Genomic DNA, 18,050 nt, shown 5'->3' on the forward strand with positions numbered 1-18,050 from the left:
AACTCGAATGGCTTCCCATAGCCCAGGTGACAGCCCCCCTTCATCACGTGCCCGACACTGAGCCAATGTCAAATGAATGAATGTATGAATGAATGAATGATTCTCCAGTGGCTCACTGGCTATAGCATGAACCCAGAACCCAGACCCCCGCTCAGCACTCAAAGGGCCACATGCACCCCAAGCACCATCACAGACACAAACCAAACATGCTCAGTGCCTAGATCCCACAGACCCAAAGGAGCAGAGTGAGAGTCCACTGGCTGTGAGACTGGACGGGTACGAGGTGGGCAGCTGTGTCTTTCTGGCTCCTCTGAGGCTGGCTTCTGCCAACTGTGCCAGGAAAGGTAGGGGGGATGGGGGTCTCAAAGGAGGAGAGGAAGCTGGATTCTGAAATTAGCTTCCTAAGCCACAGGATGCCTCCACTGAATGCCTGTGGACAGCCTGGCTGCACCGCACCCTGTGATCAAAGCCAGGTACTCCCAGGACTCAGAACATGCCTCCCGGAAAGAGCTGCCAGCAGCAGGAGCCCACCTCCCAGGTGACCCCTTCACACTCACAAGGCCTTGGCCAGGGGCACGGGGTGTGGCAGAATCTCTGCCAAGAGGCAGAGCCTGTCCCGGCCGGCACCTGTTGGAGCCACTAGGGCCTCAACCCAGTCCCCTGCCCACACAACTCACCTGGGAGGCCCCGGGCTTCGCTCTGGGGTCGAAGATCCTCAGCTGCTTGTCCTGGGAAAGCAGAGAGGAGTAAATAGAGCACACTTAGGACAGGCAGCGTCCTCAGGGGCCAGATGTCCCCTCTACCCACAGGCTGTCATGGTCCCACACCCTAGTACACAGAGCTAGCATCACGCACCAGGGGAGATCTCCCCAGCCTGGTTCCTTCTTCTCACTGCAGGGGGCAGGTCCCCTTTCCTGCCCCAGTCACCCACAATAGAGAACTCAGTGAGAATTCACATTTCCTGAGCACCTACTATGTACCAGGCCCGCTAACACACATGATCTCTCTCCGTGCTTCCAAACATCTCATGAAACAGTCCTATCACCACGACCCCCTCATAGATAAAGAAACTAAACCAAATTCTAGGCTACCAGTTGGCAAATGTTTTGCCCTGTACCCAGCCCAGCCCAGAGAGGTGTAAAAGATGATGTCATTTCTACACTTAAAGAACTTGGTGTCTAACCAGGACAGTGAGCTGACACATCCTAACCATCACTCAGCATACAGTTACTGACTCAGGTTACCTAAGGGTGGAGATGGGAGTAGATCAAAAGATATGTACGTGTATTGTAATAAAGTACCCTACCCTTATAATAAGGACTTTATTCCTGTAGAATAATTGATCTGTGTGTACAAAGGTACGTGCATAGCGGGGCACCTGGGTGGCTCAGTCAGTTAAGTGTCCAACTCTTGATTTCGGCTCGGGTCATGATCTCACAGTCATGAGACCAAGCCCCGCATCAGGCCCTGCACTGACTTTAGAGCCTGCTTGGAATTCTGTCTCCCTCTCTCTCTGCTCCTCCCTCTGTGTACCACGTGTGCATGTGTGCGCTCTCTCTCTCAAAATAAATAACTAAACATTAAAAAACGCTTTAAAAGCCCACAAACATCCATGCATAAATAACCGGAGAAGAGAAGGAGTAGAACCTGCATTCCCTGCCTACATAACGCCTTGGCCACAACAAACTATTAAGCGCTACAAAGAAGGTGCAGAATAACATACGTGGTGTGATTCTGCTGTGGTAAAAATAAACAAAAATCCATATCTGACCACATTCCTGTAACTTTTGCGAGCTGGCTAAGCAAGGAGAAAGGTCTTAAACAGTGTGGGCTGTGCATTAAGGCTGGGTGCTGGGGAGGGGGAAGGCGGAGGGTGAGTAGCTTTTACTTTTTTTTCCGTCTTAGCACAGTTTCACTTTGTTTCAATCAGCATGGATTCATATTTTCGTATTTTTAAAAACAATGAAGCAGCAATAAACTGGAATTTGTAATTAAAAACATAATACCATTCACATCAGCATCAAAAAATATGAGACACATAGCTATACGTCTAACAAAATACATACCAGATTTATGGGAAGGATCCTACAAAACTCTAATGAAAGGAATCAAAGAATTAAATAAACGGAAAAATATTCCACGTTCATGGACAGGAAGACTCAATACCGTCAAGACGTCAGCTCTTCCCAACTTGATCTACAGATTCAATGAAATCCCAGTGAAAATTCCAGCAACTTATGTTGTGCTTATCGACAAAGTGATTCTACAGTTTATATGAACAGGCATAAGATTCAGAATGGCCCAGGCAATACTGAAGGAGACCAAGTGAGTAGGACCAATAGTACCCAACTTTAAAGCTACATTAATCAGACAATGTGGTACTGGCATAAGGATAGACAAATAGATCAAAGGAACAGAACGGAAGGCCCAGAAACAGACCCCCACAAATGTGGGGAATCAAATAGCTATGTCCTGGTTAAGGAGATTAAAGGGAATGCACTGCAAAGCAGAACAGTACTTTCTGGCCTTGCTGAAAACAGCAGACGTGTATCTAGTTAATCTGTATACAGGGGGTGGGTCCTGCCTGGGCTCGAGAATCCCCTAGACCCTGTTATCAACGGGGTATCTTATCTTATTCTCTACCTTGCTTTCAGCATCTGCTCTTCTGTAGTCTTTGGAATGCCATGTTGTTGTTGTTTTGCCTGCTTTCTTGTTTTTTTGTTGTCTTGTTTCTTCTTGTTTTTGTTTTTTGTTTTTGTTTTTTTTGCCCGCAGCCACTGGCATACTGCACAATGTTTTCCCTATAGTTATGCCTGATAAATGTGGGAGCCGGGGAGTTGGGAGCGGTGCAGGAAGACTTCCCCTAGCCTCCCTCTCACCTCTTGCTCGGAGTCTTGAGTAATCCTTTCTGCTGTCATCCTCGGCTTTGCTGGACAAAGCCAAAAGCCAAACACACACAAATACAGTCAACTGATTTCTGACAAAGGACTGAAGGCAACACAATTGAGAAAAGACAGTCTTTTCAACAAACAGCACTGGGACAAGTGCACGTTCACATGTGAAAAGGTGAATCTAGACACAGACTTTACATCTTTTACAAAAACCAACTGAAAATGGATCACAGACCTACATGTGAAATGCAAACTTACAAAAGCTCTAGAAGATAACACAGGAGAAAAATCTAGGTGACTTTGGATTTGGCAATGAATTTTTAGATACAATATCAAAAGTGTTGGTGTTGCATCTATACAACATGACCAAAAAACCAAAAAACTGGATTTCATTAAAATCATAAACTTGTGGTCTATAGAGACACTGTTAAGAAAAAGGAAAGACAAGCCACAGGCTGAAACTACCTGCAAAGCACCTATCTGAGAGAGGACTTGTATCCCAAATACACAACACTTAAAACATTAGAAAAATTAAAAATGTAAGATTCTATTTAAAAATAAGAAAACAACCCAAATGAACACATGGGCAAAAGACCTGAACAAACACCTCATCAGAAAAGATACACACGATGAACAATGAATACAGGAAAAGCTGTTTCACATCATGTCTCATTAGGGAATTACAAACTAAAACAAGTTACCACCACACACCTATTAGAATGGCTAAATTTTTTTTTTACAAAATGACAACACCAAATGCTGGAGAGATTAGGGAGCAACAGAAACTCTTACTCATTGCTGATGGGAATGCAAACGTAATAGCCACTTTAGAAGGCAGTCTGGCAGTTTCTTACAAAGCTACAGATAACTCTTAACTGTATGATCCAGCGATTACACTCCTAAGAACTTACCCGAATGAGTTAAGAACGTATGCTGGTATAAACGTTCACGGCACTTTTAAAAGTTGCAAAAAAAAAAAAATGGAAGCAATCAACAGGTCCCTCAACAGGTGAACAGATGAACTGCGGCACATTCGTACAATGGAATACTATTCCATGATAAAGAAAAGAAGGAAGAAGCCAAACCATAAAACTCCCAGAAGCAAACGTAGGGGAAAAGCTTCATGACATCGGATTTGGTAATGACTCCTTGCATAGGACACTAAAAGCACAGGGAACCAAAGCCAACAGCAGACAAACAGGACTGCATCAAACTTCTGTTCTTCAAAGGACACAATCAACAGAGTCAAAAGACAGGTTGCCCTAAGGAATGGGAGAAAATGTTTGCAAATCACAGATCTGGTAAGGGGTTAATATCAAGAATATATTGGGGTGTCTGGGTGGCTCAGTCGGTTAAGCGTCCGACTTCGGCTCAGGTCATGATCTCACGGTCCGTGAGTTTGAGCCCCGTGTCGGGCTCTGTGCTGACAGTTCAGAGCCTGGAGCCCGTTTCAGATTCTGTGTCTCCCTCTCTCTCTGCCCCTCCCCTGTTCATGCTCTGTCTCTCTCTGTCTCAAAAATAAATAAACGTTAAAAAAAAATTAAAAAAAAAAAAGAATATATTGAAGGGGCGCCTGTCTGACTCTTGGTTTCCGCTCAGGTCATGACCTCACGGTTTCATGAGTTCGAGCCCCACATGGGCTTTGTGCCGATAGCGCGAAGCCTGCTTGAGGTTCTCCCACTTTCTCTAATCCTCCCCCACTTGCACTCCCTCTCTCTCAAAATAAATAACTAAATAAACTTAAAAAAATATACATGAAGAACTCCTATAACAACAACAAAATCAAATACATGTATGTAAAAAATGGGCAAAGGCACCTGGGTGGCTCAGTCAGGTGAGCATCTGACTTTGACTCAGGTCATGATCTCACAGTTCGTGAGTTGGAGCCTCGCCTCGGGCTTGCTGCGGAGCCTGCTTCGGATACTTCTGTCCCCCTCTCTCTCTGCCCCTCCCCCATGTGCGCTTGCTCTCTCTCTCTCCCTCTCTCAAAAGTAAACATGGTGTAAAAAAGGGGCAAAGGATTTGAACAGATATTTCTTCGAAGATATACAAATGGCAAACAAATACATGAAAAGACATTCACCATCACTAATCATCAGGGAAATGAGGACTAAAACCACACTGAGATACCACCTCACATCCATTAGGATGGCTACTATCAAAGACCCAGGGCCGGGGAGGAAGTGCAAAAGCTGGGAGCCTTGTGCACTGTCGGTGGGAACGTAAGACAGTGTGGCTGCTGTGGAAAAGAGAGCTGCAGCTCCTCAAAAAAGTAAAAACGGAATTACCTTATGATCCAATGATTCCACTTCTTAGTGTATACTGAGAGAACCGGGAAGAGGGTCACCAAGAGGGTGCCCATGTTCGTTATTCACATTATTATTCACAGCACTCACTGCAGCATTATTCACGACAGCCAAGAGGTGGAGGCAGCCCAAGAGCCCACTGACAGATGAGCGGATAAACACAATGTGGTCTCCACATACGATGGGATGGTATTCAGCCTGAAGAAGGACATCCTGTCACATAGCACAACACAGATGAACCTCCAGGACATTAGGGTAAATGAAGTAGGCCAGCCACAAAAGGACAAATCGTCTATGATTCACTTACACGAGGTATTTAAGGTAGCTCAAATCACACATGGGGAACAGAATGGCGGTTACTGAGGGCTAGCGGGGAGAGGGGGCAAAGGGACGTTGTTGTTTAATGGGTATAGAGTTTTGGTTCAGGAGACCTGTTTCACGACAATGTAAATAAACTTAACATTACCGTATATTTAGAAAATGCTCAAGGGGCGCCTAGGTGGCTCAGTTGGCTAAGCGGCCAACTCTTGATTTCAGCTTAGGTTATGATCTCACGGTTCGTGGGTCTGAGCCCCACGGTGGGTTCTGCATTGACAGCATGGAGCCTGCCTCGGATCCTCTGTCTCCCTCTCTCTGCCTTTCCCCAACTTACACGTGTTCATGTACACGTGTGCTCTCTCTCTCAAAAGTAAGTGTTAACAAATTTTTTAATGGTTAAGATGGCAAATTTTATGATGCGTTTTTTACCACCATAAAGAGGTAGCTCTTGGTCCACAAAAAGCCATGGAGGGCCCACGAGTGCACCTGACTAAGGGAAAGAAGCCAATCTGGAAAGGCTGTGTGTTGTGTGATTTCAACTACGTGACATCCGCGAAAAGGCAAATAACATTTGAGAGAAAGCAAAAGAATCAGTGGTTGCCAGCAGTTTGGAGGGGGATGGTGAATGGGTGAAGCACAGGGCGCTTTAGGGCGGCGAAGCTATTCTGCACAATGCTGTCACGGTGGGCACGTGACGTCGTGCGTTCGTCAAAACCCCTACAATGCATCATCCAGAGTGAGCCCTCGTGTAAACTGTGACCTTCAGTTCATGCAGCAACAGCGGTTTACCTACAGCAAATGCACCACCCCAACCAACGCGAGACCAGACAGGGAGGAGGGACATGAGAACCCCAGGTACCAGGTACTAGCTGCTCAGTTTCTGCCTGGTTCCCGCTTGGGTGCTGAGATGAACCTTGAAGGACAGGCAGAGCTTGCACTGGGAAGGGAAAGGTATTCAAAGGAGGTGGAAATGCATGAACAAAAATGTGGAAACAGGAACTTGCTGACATGTGACATGAAGGGGAAGACAAGGCCGTGCCAGGAGACCAGACGGTGGGAATGGAGGGGGCAGAAGGTGAGTGCTGGACAAGTGGACAACAGAGAGGGCCAGGCCCAGGCCTTCCTGACACGCTGGCAGGGTCCCAGGGTGCTTGGGTCACTCCTGGCAAAGTCTTCCCAGCCGCAGTTCACAGAGCATTTGCTACGTGCCATGCGGGAACCAGGCCGGGCCCCAGGATCAGCCGTGCTGTGTGGCACCACCCCACTCCACCCACAGCCTTGAGTTCAGGAGGACGCTGTCTAGAGGTGCACAGGACAGAAACAGGCCAAGAGAAGAGCGAACGATGGAGACAGATGGAGAGAGGCAGAGACTGAGAGACAGAGAACAGGGAGAGAACAGAGAGAGACAGAGAGACGGAAGGACAGAGGACAACCAGAGATCGACGAGAAACAGGGCAGTGAGAGACAGCGAGAGACAGAGGATCTTGAGAGACTATGGGCAAGAGAGAATGCCTCTTTGGGGCGCCTGGCTGGCTCAGGCATTTAAGTGTCCAACTCTTGACTCATGACTCAGGTCATGATCTCATGGATGGTGGGTTTGAGCCCCGCGTTGGGCTCTGTGCTGACAATGAGGAGCCTGCTTGGGACTCTCTCTCTCTCCCCTTCCCCCTCTTGTATTCTCTGTCTTTCTCAGAATAAGTAAATAAATTTTATTTATTTATTTTTAAATGTTTATTTATTTTTGAGACAGAGACAGAGATCGTGAGCCAGGGAGGGGCAGAGAGAGAGAAGGGAACAGAGGAACAGAGGCAGGCTCTCTGCTGACAGCAGTGCGCCCGACACAGGGCTCGAACGCATGAGCCTTGTGACCATGAGATCACGACTTGAGCTGAAGTCAGATGCCCAACAGACCGAGCCACCCAGGCGCCCCAATAAATAAACTTCAAAAAGAGAGAGAGAGAGAGAGAGAAAGTCTCCTGGCAACAGGGGCCACTCCCACCAGGAGCCATGTGGAGAGACAGATAGCCTGGGTTTGGATGCCAACTCCAGAATTTACGGGCTCTGTGACCTGGGCAAACCCCTAAGCCCCGGGTAGGACGAGGACAAGTGAAAGCAACACGTCTCACAGGTCAAAGTCCCAATTCTTGCCGCATGGGTGCTCCCCAAAGGCAGCTGGGCCACCAAATGCAGGGGGTTCAACACTGGATCCACACCAGGGGTCAGACTGGGCACTGGAGGCTGGCCTGGCCTGCTGGGCCACGGCAGAGGGGGTGGCCCTGGGTGGCCAAGGTGTATGTCCTCACTGGGCTCACAGACACAACCGGACCACGTGGAGCGGGATCGCAGCTTGCCTGCCCATCCGTGAGGCCGACACGCCCCCTAGTGGTTGGCTGCATTTCCCTCAGCTGGAGGAGCTGGGAAGAGAACGGGAAGGGGCTTCTGCAGGAAAATCAGGGCTCCTGGGAGGCAGAACCAGACAGCCAGCAGGAGATGGTGTGGAGAGGGGGAAGCCCCGAGAGGAAGCAGAGTGTCCCCCACGCTGTACCCAAATCAGGCAGTCCTGTGTATAAACCTAGAGCCCAGCCTGCAACCCCTGTCTGAGCAGAGCTCCCTCCTACGGAGGGCGGGCCCCTCACTGGCTCCCACACATGCTCAGGACAAACCCACGGACACCTCCTCCTAACCTTCAGTCACGGGGGCGGCCCCCCCCAGGACCATTCCCCAAAGGTTTTGGCATTTCACACCCCTGACCAGGATCCTGAGGGTGCCCCTTGACAGGAGAGGGCAGCAGCAAACTCAGGACCACGGTGGCCCCCAGCCACCACTGACAGCTCGGAGTGGAGATCACACCCTGTAGGACAGTGTCCCCTTCAGGATGCTGCACCCAGACGCGGCAATGTCAGGTGCTGTGTCCCCACAGGTAGAGCACCCAGGTCCAGGAAAGCAGAGGTGGGCGTGGGGGAGGGCTCTACTCCAGCCACCCATGTGGGGAACCAGTGGTTCCTACTCCACAATCTCAGGCTCCTGGGTCGAGAGGGGCAGGAGAGTTCCACCGGACCGAGCTGTGGCCTCATCACACTCACTCATCCTCAGGAGACACCGGCCTATAGGAAGCTAACTCATCACGCCGACAGGAGGTGGCAGGACACAGAGGGGCATTCTGCGACCGGGTCACTTTTCACTCCCCCACCCCACCGTTCAAACTGGAAGGCAAATGGCACTCAGACCCCTGGGGAGGAGTGCCTGGACAGCTGCACACTTCCTCAGTAAACCCTCTGCTAACTCCCCAGAGCTGACACCCTCCTTCCCATGCTCTAGGCCCTCCTCCCTGCCCTCGGTCACCCAGTCCCGTCCCCAGTCTCGGAGGCCTGGCGCCTGCACTGCCCCCTCCCCTAGGGGCTGCAACACTCCTCATGGCCTCCCCATGCACCCCCCCCAGCTCCACCCCCTCTTGCTGGATTCCCCCCCTCCCCCATGCCCACTGCTCTCAGCTGGCCTCATACTCACCCTCGCCCCACCCGCCTCCCTTCGCCGGCGGTCGCCCACAGCTCCTTTTGCTGGCACTCCTCACCTGGCTGCCTCCTCACACGGCAGGAGCCCTGGCAGACAAGGCTGCATCCTAATCCAACTCTTTGTAGCCTCACAGAAACCAGAAACCACCGTGCTGGGCTGTGAGCTCTGTGGAGGGGAGGGGTCTCTCTGACTGCTCCACAGGAAGTGACCCATGTCAAGCCTCTAGACACCTGACGCTCAGACATCCTACCTGCAACTGGGCTGGGGGCCTGGAGCTGACATGGGGCAGTGGATGCAAGACCGAGAGAAGCCACCTCCCTCCAGGCTACAGCCTGGACTGGCCTTGTGGGCCACAGCTCTTAAGTCAAGGGCCATCCAAGTCACACCTGCAGGCCATGGGTGGACACTGGCGGGATCCCCCTCACCAGGAAGCCATCCAGCCTTGTGGCCAGAGAGAGCTCTAAGAGAGGTGGCCCCGGCTTGCCCTGAGCCCCACAGCCATACCCCAGGCAGGCCGGTCCGGGCGAGGGCCGTTAACATCAGAACATTCATACTGGTGGAGACCACACCTGCACCTCCCGCGAGGATGCTGCCCTCATCCGCTCAGGGCTGCTCTGCTACTGGGGAAGCCAAGGCACCTTCCCACTATCCTCTGTCACAGCTGCAGATCTGAGCCCTTCAGGCACCCACTGGAGGAGCTCTAAGGCCAGAGAAGGGCAGGGGCCCAGCAGCAGGGCTTCCGCCTGCGGGACCGGTGCTCCTGCTGCCCGTTTCGGGTGAGAAGCGGCAGAGCAGCAGGTTCAGAGGGCAGAACAGACACCCAAGTCCCCTCCCAAAGCCCAGGCGGGAACCACAACCTCCACACACAGCCCCGGGAGCTGGCATTACTCCTCTGGAAGACAACTCGGGAAAAATCTACCAACCAGCTGACAAACCTTCACAACCTCCAAGCCAGCAATGTCCCTGGTAAAAATCTAGACCCAGGGTGGCGGGTGGGGGGAGAGGGAGCTAAAGCCCTCAGGCCAAGTCAGCCAAATCCAACCCACAACCCGAGATCTGATTCTGCAGATACAGTTTTACTAGAACGTGGACATGCCCACCATTTACATTTGTCTGTAGCCGCTTCCTTGTTACAAAGCAGCACCGACAGAGACAGTGTGGCCTGCAAAACCCAAAGTATGTACTATCTGGTCCTTTACAGAAGTTTGCCAGCCCCTAAGCTTTCTAAGCTAAGAAAGTCACATTGAGGGGTGCCTGGGTGGCTCAGTTGGTTAAGCGTCTGACTTTGGCTCTCACGGTTCATGAGTTCAAGCCCCACATCGGGCTCTGTGCTGATAGCTCAGAGCCTGGAGCCTGCCTTGGATTCTGTGTCTCCTTCTCTCTCTCTCTCTCTCTGCCTCTTCCTGGCTCATGCACGCTCTCTCTCTCTTTCCTCCTCTTTCTCAAAAATAAATAGACGTTAAAAGAAATTTTTTTTTAAGTTATGTTGAGGGGCACCTGTATGGCTCAGTCGGCTAGGCGTCCAACTCTTGGTTTCAGCTCAGGTCATGATCTCACAGATCGTGGGTTCGAGCCCCACGTTGGGCTCTGTGTTAACAGTGCAGAGCCTGCTATGGATTCTCTCTTATTCCATCTCTCTGCCCTTCCCCCATGTGTGTGCACACAGTCTCTCAAAATGAATAAATAATCTTAAAATTTTTTTTTAATTTAAGAAAGTCACATTGCAAACAAAAAACAAAACCCCCCAAAAAATCTGTATACAAATATATTCAGATGTTATAACTTGTAATAGCATAACTCAAGTAAACTCGTAAATCTGAATGATAGAATATTTTCTGTGATGTTCATTCAATTACTGATGAACTGGGAAAACATACATATTACACAGAACGTAAAACACAGGGTAGAGTAACGTGGAGAGTGCGATCTCAACACATACAGGAAAACATGCCTAGGGAAAGTTCAGAGAGAAAGATGTCAAGATGGTGACAGACATCGCCCCTGGGGGGGGAGGATTACAGGTGATTTTTTTTTACTTTTCCACTCCTGTCCCAAATTTGTAAAGCAAGCACAAACTACTCTCCTCTGGTAACCATAAAGTAAAAACTCCCGGTGGTGACTATCTCCTGCCACTCTCCTCCTTCCCTCCCTCTCGACCTCACTCGGTGAGTCTGTCTCTCACACACACCAGCTAAAGGCATGCAAATCAGGGCAGAGAGGGCTTCTCATTGGAGGGGGAGGTCACAGCCCCAACCCAGAACCCTGTCCCGCTGGTGCTTCTGCCTGGAACGCCTGTCCCCTCCTCCTCAGTGAGGGAGGCCCCACCTGGCTGTCCCTGGGAAGGGGCGTGCACCAGCGGAGACTGAGCAAGCGAACCACGCCCTGCTGCACGACCACCTTGCCCTCCAGCAGGGGCTGCTTGGGGGCTAGCAGCCCCGCTGACCCCAGAGCACAGGCCAACACCTGGAACTTACCGTCTAATGAACCAAATGGGAAATAAAACTTGACACCAAAAAAACAAAAACAAAAAACCACCTGGAAAATGGGTCTTCCAAGAAGGCAGAGAAAAGAATTTTGGAAAGAGGATCTCCCAGGTATGCAGACCCCACATTTTCTCTTTCAGAGAAGCCCTCGGTCCCCCTGGCCCCCCCACGGAGCCGAGTCTCACTGTCCAGCTGCTTACCTTGCACGTCGTGCCCACCAGGGCTCCATCCCGGCTCCAGACAGCACCCTGCACCAGGTCCCCATGGGCCGCCAGCTCTGTAGAGAAGCGGCCAAAATCAGGAGGGCGTCCAGTGTCTCCCCACCCTGCCCTGGGCAATGGGGGCACCAGGGAAGCGGGTGCAGGAGGACCTGACTGGGGATAACTTCCCAGGGCGCAGGCCAGAGCTGCAAGGGCCCCTCTCCAGCGGGAAGAGCACGAGGTGCATGTCCTCCCAGACACGCTGCACTGCACCCGGGACTTCTCCCTTTAGCCCTGCCCTCAGCAGGCCACGCTTGCACTCAAAAACCTTCTGAGGCTCCCTGCTCCTCAGACGGGCTCTCACGTCCCACCCAGGGTTACTTCCAGTCACTCACCAATACACCCCACCTAAGTGACACCACCCCGTGGCTGAGCCACACACATTCCCACCTTGGACTCTGCTTGGGCCACCCCTGCTCCTTCCCCAGTGTGACAGTTTTGAAATACGTCCACATGGGCATAGGGTCTCAGTCAGTTAAGCATCCAACTTCGGCTCAGACCATGATCTTGCGGTTCATGAGTTCAAGCCCCACATTAGGCTCTGTGCTGACAGCTCAGAACCCGAAGCCTGCTTCGGATTCTGTGTCTACCTCTCTGCCCCTCCTCCACCCTCTCCCTCTCTCTCAAAAATAAAATAAACGTTAAAAAAATTTTTTTGAAATACATCCACAAATTTTTTGATGCTCCTCCTATTATAGGTTGAATTGTCTCCCTCACGAAAAGATGCTGGGTCGTCTGGCTGGCCATATTGAAAGAGCATGTGACTCTGGATCTTGGGAGTCATGAGTTCGAGCCCCTGTGGGGTGTAAACGTTACTTAAAAATAAATAAACTTAAAAAAAAACAAACAAGGATGCTGACATCCTAACCCTCAACACCTGCGCTATAACTTTATCTGGAAACGGGGTCTTTGCAGATCAAGTTAAGCTGGTATCATTACAGTGGACCCTAGTCCTGTATGACTGGTCCTCATGAAAAGGGAAATGTAGACACAGAATTGGACGTGCACAGAGGGAAGACGATGCGAAGACACGGAGAAGACGCCACGTACAAGCCAAGGGACACCTGAGGCTATGGACGCAAGGAGAGAGACCCAGACGGTCCACCAGGGGCAGCCAGCCACCATGCTGTGGGGGCACTCAGGCGGCCCGGGGACAGGCCCCATGGCAAGCACTGAGGCATCCTGCTCACAGCCAGCACCGTGTCCATGAACCCTCTGAGAAGCTGAGCCTCCTGCCCCAGTCATGTCTTCAGATGACGAAGGCAGTGTCTCAACTATAGCCTCGTAAGAGACCCTTAGCCAGAACCACCCGGCTAAGCAGCTCTCAATCTTGGACCCTCAGAAACTGTGACATAAACAGATGCTCCTAATTGTTTTAAACCCCTAGGTTTTGTGATCACTTGTTCTGCAGCAGCAGAGGACCACTATGCCAGGGCTTACTGCCCCGAGATCAATCCCAGCCCTGCCACCCACTTGCTCCTTGTTCTTGGTCAAGTTGTTTAACCTCATCTGCAACATGCAAGGCCCTCAGCACAGTGGCAGCACGAGAGGACCTGAGACGCAGCAGTTACAGCGGGTGACCCCCTAGTGACATCCTGCCTGGTAACCTTCACCTCTGCTCCAAAGGTTAAGCTGGTCTCCTTGACCGTACCAGGAGCTCTCTGTGCGTAGTTTATGCTACTGGCAGCCCTTGGTTGGCCCCTGGGTCCCAGCCCCAGAGATGGGGACACCACCTTGGTGAGTTTGACCCGCCCTAGTCACCCTGCACAGTGCTAGAAGGCAAGGCCGTCCTTTAACTCATTGAGCCTCGCGTCTTTTCCCTAAAAGGGGGACGAGCGTGTCAGGGCCTCGGCAGAAACGACTCAGTGGCATCACCAGAGAACGCCAGGGCTCCATGGGGGTCACAGTGCAGGGTCGTAACCATTCACTGAGCAATCGGGCTCTAGACTGTCATCATCTACGCATAGTCTGAATGTTTGTATCGCTCTACGAGTTGAAGCCTAACTCCCACTGTGTTTGGAGGCAGGGATTGAAAGAGGTGATTAGGTCACAAGGGTGAAGCCTCCCAAACCAGATTAGTACCCCTAAGAAAGGGGCCCTGAGAATGTCCTCGTCCCTTCCACCACATGAGGACATAGCACCAGGACGACCATCTGTGACCCAGGAAGCGGGTTCTCACCAAACACGGAACCTGCCGGCACCCAGATCTTGGACGTCCAGCCTCCGGAACCACGAGAAATGAGCGCCCCGGCTGTGGTGGTGTGTTAGAGCAGCTGGACTCGGGATGGACTAAGACAGGCTAGGTCGTGAAATCGAGAGAAGCGTGGGGGAAGGGGCTGTAAGAGAGCAAAATCCCCGCCTGGCAGAGAAGCAGCCAGACGTTTGTTTTCAAAATCGAAGTGACATACAGTTCGAGAAATAACAGTATGAGGAAGTTATTTAGACATATGGAAGAAAAACAGCTACATGAAATGAAAACAGATGCCTACAGGAAGTGGGGACGGATGGAGCATGTGTAATACGTCTGCTGGAATCTTACCACCTTTCAAACCACGTACACATGAAACTTTAACACAGATTTTAAAATTCACGTTAGCAAAAACATAAAGCAACGGAGTGCCGTCCAGCCGGGGGGCCGCCCAGGGTGGGCAAGGCCAGCGCGGCCCGTACCTGTGAGGGCCTGCTGCTTGGTTACATCCCAGACCTTCACGGCGGTGCCCGCCGCACTCACCAGGACACCATCCACGGTGGGGTGGAACTGCAGTACCTCCACCTGGACGCCCTCAGGGCCCAGCACCAGCCCCGGCACCGAGGGCAGCGCCTGGCCAGGGGCCGGTAGTCGCCACAGCTTCACCTACGGGAAAGAGCAGGTCGGTGAGCCCAGGGCTGGGGAGAGCCTCCAGCTGGTCTTGCCCAGGGCTGCCCCCAACCCCAGGGGTTGTACCTGGACATAGAGGCTGTGTATCCTGTGTTAGGAAAAGCCAGGGTAATCCAGCCCAGGATCATAGGGTGTAATTAGAGGCGGGGGTGGGGGAGACGGGAGCCACAGAGTGGGGCTCTGCTCTGTCTCCTCAATGTCCCACGCCACCCCAGCCCTGCTCTCCTTAGGCAGCCAAGCAGCAGAATGGCAAGTCAGGGCCACAGCTCCCAGCAAGCACACAGAAGCTCACGGGAGCTGGTGTAGATCAAGGAACTGAGAATTTGGGCTAGCCCAGCCCTGGAGGCCTGTGGAGGGGCTGAGGGCCCTTGAGGGGAGGGGGAGGCGCACTGAGCAACTTGTCCAGCAGCTCCACTCACCGTCCTGTCAGCTGAACCCGTGGCCAGAAGAAAATCATCAAAGGGAGAGAAATCCAAGTCCGTGACCAGGTCTGTGGGAGAGCAACGACTGACATGGGCCTCATGAGAACTCACCAGAACTTTGTTTCCAGCCCGATGTGATGTCTCCCCAAGGCAGAGAACCACAGCCCAGGGTTTCACAGGGGACACCTCTGCCCACACGGTGGCGGGCTGAAAGCCCACAAAGAAAGGCACTTCTGGAAACCCCTGCCTGTGATATACATGCCCCAGAACGGGCAAAGCCCTGCGTCAGGAAGCTAGCAGGATGACAGACACAAAGCTCCTCAAACTACTGAGCACCTGCCTTTGCTCAAAACCCAGAATGCAACGCGGGGTCTAGCACATCAACATGTGAATGAATGCGAGTACCAGCCCTGCTCTGGGCCCACGAGGTATTCACAAACCAGACAGTTGCCACCCAGCCCTAGGAGACCCTCACCACCTCACACGTCTCTGCAGACGTGGCAAAACATGGACTGAGCACGCAGGGGGACCCCAAGGTCAGGGGTCAGGGCAGCTTCGTGGAGGAGGCACGGGGAGCCCTGGGGAATATGAAGGACCAGAACAGGTTAGAACATCTGGGAGGCAGGGCCTGGATGACGGGCCTAGGCTAGGAGCTCTCTGCTCCTCAGGTCCCACCGGGGCTGACACTTGGCTTGAGGGCACCTGACCCGAGCCTGAGCAGCCAGCTGCTCTCATAAGGCAATTAAACCAGGAAGTGAGGTCTGGTGACAGGGTGCCTCAGGGACTAGCCTTGAGGGGAGGGCAGCCAGCTGGGAAGGAGCCGTCAGGTCCTAGCCAGGACCCTCCTAAGGCCTGTACATCCAGCTGCTCCTTCAGCTCTGGAAGCTCCCCAGGCTTTCAGTTCTGGAAGCTTTCCTCCAAATCCCTTTTTGGCTAAAGCAAGTTGGAGCTGGCCTCAGTTCTTTGCAATCTAAGAACCTGAACTGCTCAGCTCCGGAAGGCCAGGAGAGGGAGATAGGGGCATGCAGAGTGAGCCACAGCGCAGAGAGGAAACCCACAGTTCCTGAAACCAGCAGGGGGTGTGAGCATGATGGCCAGGCTTGCATCACCAGAGCAAGGCGCACGGTGACTTTCCCTGCTGCCTGCCGCCCCAGTGGGGTCAAGCAGGTATGCTTTCCTCTTAGGCCAGAGCCAGACTCCAGGCACCCCGGCCAAAAGAGACAAAGACAAGGAGCAGTGAAGACAGGGACCCCGTGGGACAGCCCTGGCCCAGACTCCTGGAACGCTGCCACCCTGCTTGTGGGCTCCACACTGGACAGGGCAGTGGCCAGCGAGAGCCACCTGGCATTCCCAAGGGGATGAGAAGCAGCGACCGGGTCGCCCTGAGTGCGCAGCTGAGCTGACAGGCCAGTGTTCCGTATGTGCATTTACCTCACCGAATCCTCACGACCACCCCTCGGGATGGCACTGTGGCATCATCCCCAAGCGGAGCATGGGGACAGAAAGGTTAAGTAACTAGCCCAGAGTTACACAGCTAAGAAAGGGCCAGGCTGGTGGTTGTGCGGGCAGTTTGGTTTCAGAACCTACATCCTCAGCATATCACCGCACTGCCTCTCCCAAATCGGAGCAAGCACCCAGCCGCCCCACAGCCCAGAACGCAGGACTATTCTCTCAGCGCTTCCCAGCCGTCTGCTCTCCTGGGCAGCTGGGCTGGAGCGCTGCTTGGCCTTGAGCCAGGAGGCAGAAGGCACCCCCAAAAGCAGGGAGGCAGCCAGAGGCCAGCCCACCGCACTGCCCCCCACCACCTCACCTAAGAGGACAGAGTGTGCCACTGTCTCCAAAGCAGGTTCTCAGGAGCCAAAGTTATCCCGGGAGCAGTGTGCCAGCAAGGTCAACAGTTGAGGCCGTGGTGAGGCTACCAGCCCTCAGAAGAGGCTTGGTCCAGCTTCTCCTCGAAGCCTTCCCAGTAACGGGGCCATACAACCTACAGACACCAGCAGCCCGGGGCAGTTCCCCCATGGGTCAAGTGCACCAAGCACACAGGGGTCTGACAAGACCCGGTTCCGAGTCTGGCTCCGCCAACCGCGGTGCCGGTGTTGGCAGGTTCCTGATCTCTTCAAGCCTCAGTTCTCTTAGCTAAAAAACGGTTAAAAATCTACTTCAAAAAGGTGTAAGAGTGGATGAGAAAGCAGACTTCTTCCACGTGTTACAACACAGATGAACCTCAAATCACGAAATTCAGTGAAAGAGGCCAGATTTTAAAGACTACGTGTGGTGTAATTCCATTTATGTTAAGTGTCCAGAAAAGGCTGGGCTGTAGAGCAAAAGCTGGCGAACATCTTCTGCAAAGGGGGAGGCAGTAACTATCCCAGGGTTTGAGGGCCAGACGGTCTCTGTCACAACTACTCAATTGTGTAGTTGCTGGGAGAAAGCAGTCACAGGCTGAATGTCAATGAAGAGGCGTGGCCATGTCCTCACAAGACTATTTACAAAGACAGCAGCTGGCTGGGCAGCGGAGGGAGCTCCAAGACCCTGGCAGCAGGGGCAGGAAGAGGATCCACTGGCACCAGAGGTGGAAATGAAGTAACTGCAAAGGGGCACGAGGACCCTTTGCAGAAAGGTCCTAACATTGGGTTACAGATACCTACCTCTGTAACTTTAATAAAAGTAATCACACTATTCACTGAAACCAAGTAATATCAATGGAATATAAATGATACCTCAGTAAAGTCGTAAAGAGCTTTAAGAAAGAATTAGATGATAAAACATGGACAAGGTTCTTAGGGCATAGACGGCTCCTGACCCATCTTGGCCACCGTCACTCTGTTAGCTGCCGTCATCGTCGTCTGGACCCCTAAGCTGAGCTGCACACTCAGACTGGGGAGCCAGGGTCAGCCCCATTCTGTCAGCCGAGGTCGCCGGCCAGGCGGCCAGGAACGCCAGCAAGCCAGAGGGACTGGCCCACAGCCTCCGCCGCAG

The 18,050-nt window shown here is 52.4% G+C and overlaps 1 protein-coding gene across 1 annotated transcript in view; it reads right to left on the reverse strand.

Moving 5' to 3' along the window:
- CORO7 (coronin 7) overlaps window positions 1–18,050 on the reverse strand; it is a 56,567-nt gene that overhangs the window by 34,142 nt on the left and 4,375 nt on the right. Inside the window, exons 4-7 of the mRNA XM_019468437.2 lie at window positions 15,069–15,139; window positions 14,442–14,625; window positions 11,712–11,788; window positions 678–728 (exon numbers count right to left, since the gene is read on the reverse strand). Coding sequence (XP_019323982.2) covers window positions 678–728; window positions 11,712–11,788; window positions 14,442–14,625; window positions 15,069–15,139 — 383 coding nt within the window. The remainder of the gene's footprint in view (window positions 1–677; window positions 729–11,711; window positions 11,789–14,441; window positions 14,626–15,068; window positions 15,140–18,050) is intronic.

This window comes from Panthera pardus, unplaced genomic scaffold, assembly GCF_024362965.1.
Source record: "Panthera pardus isolate Hobbes unplaced genomic scaffold, ASM2436296v1 HiC_scaffold_4, whole genome shotgun sequence".
NCBI lineage: Eukaryota > Metazoa > Chordata > Mammalia > Carnivora > Felidae > Panthera > Panthera pardus.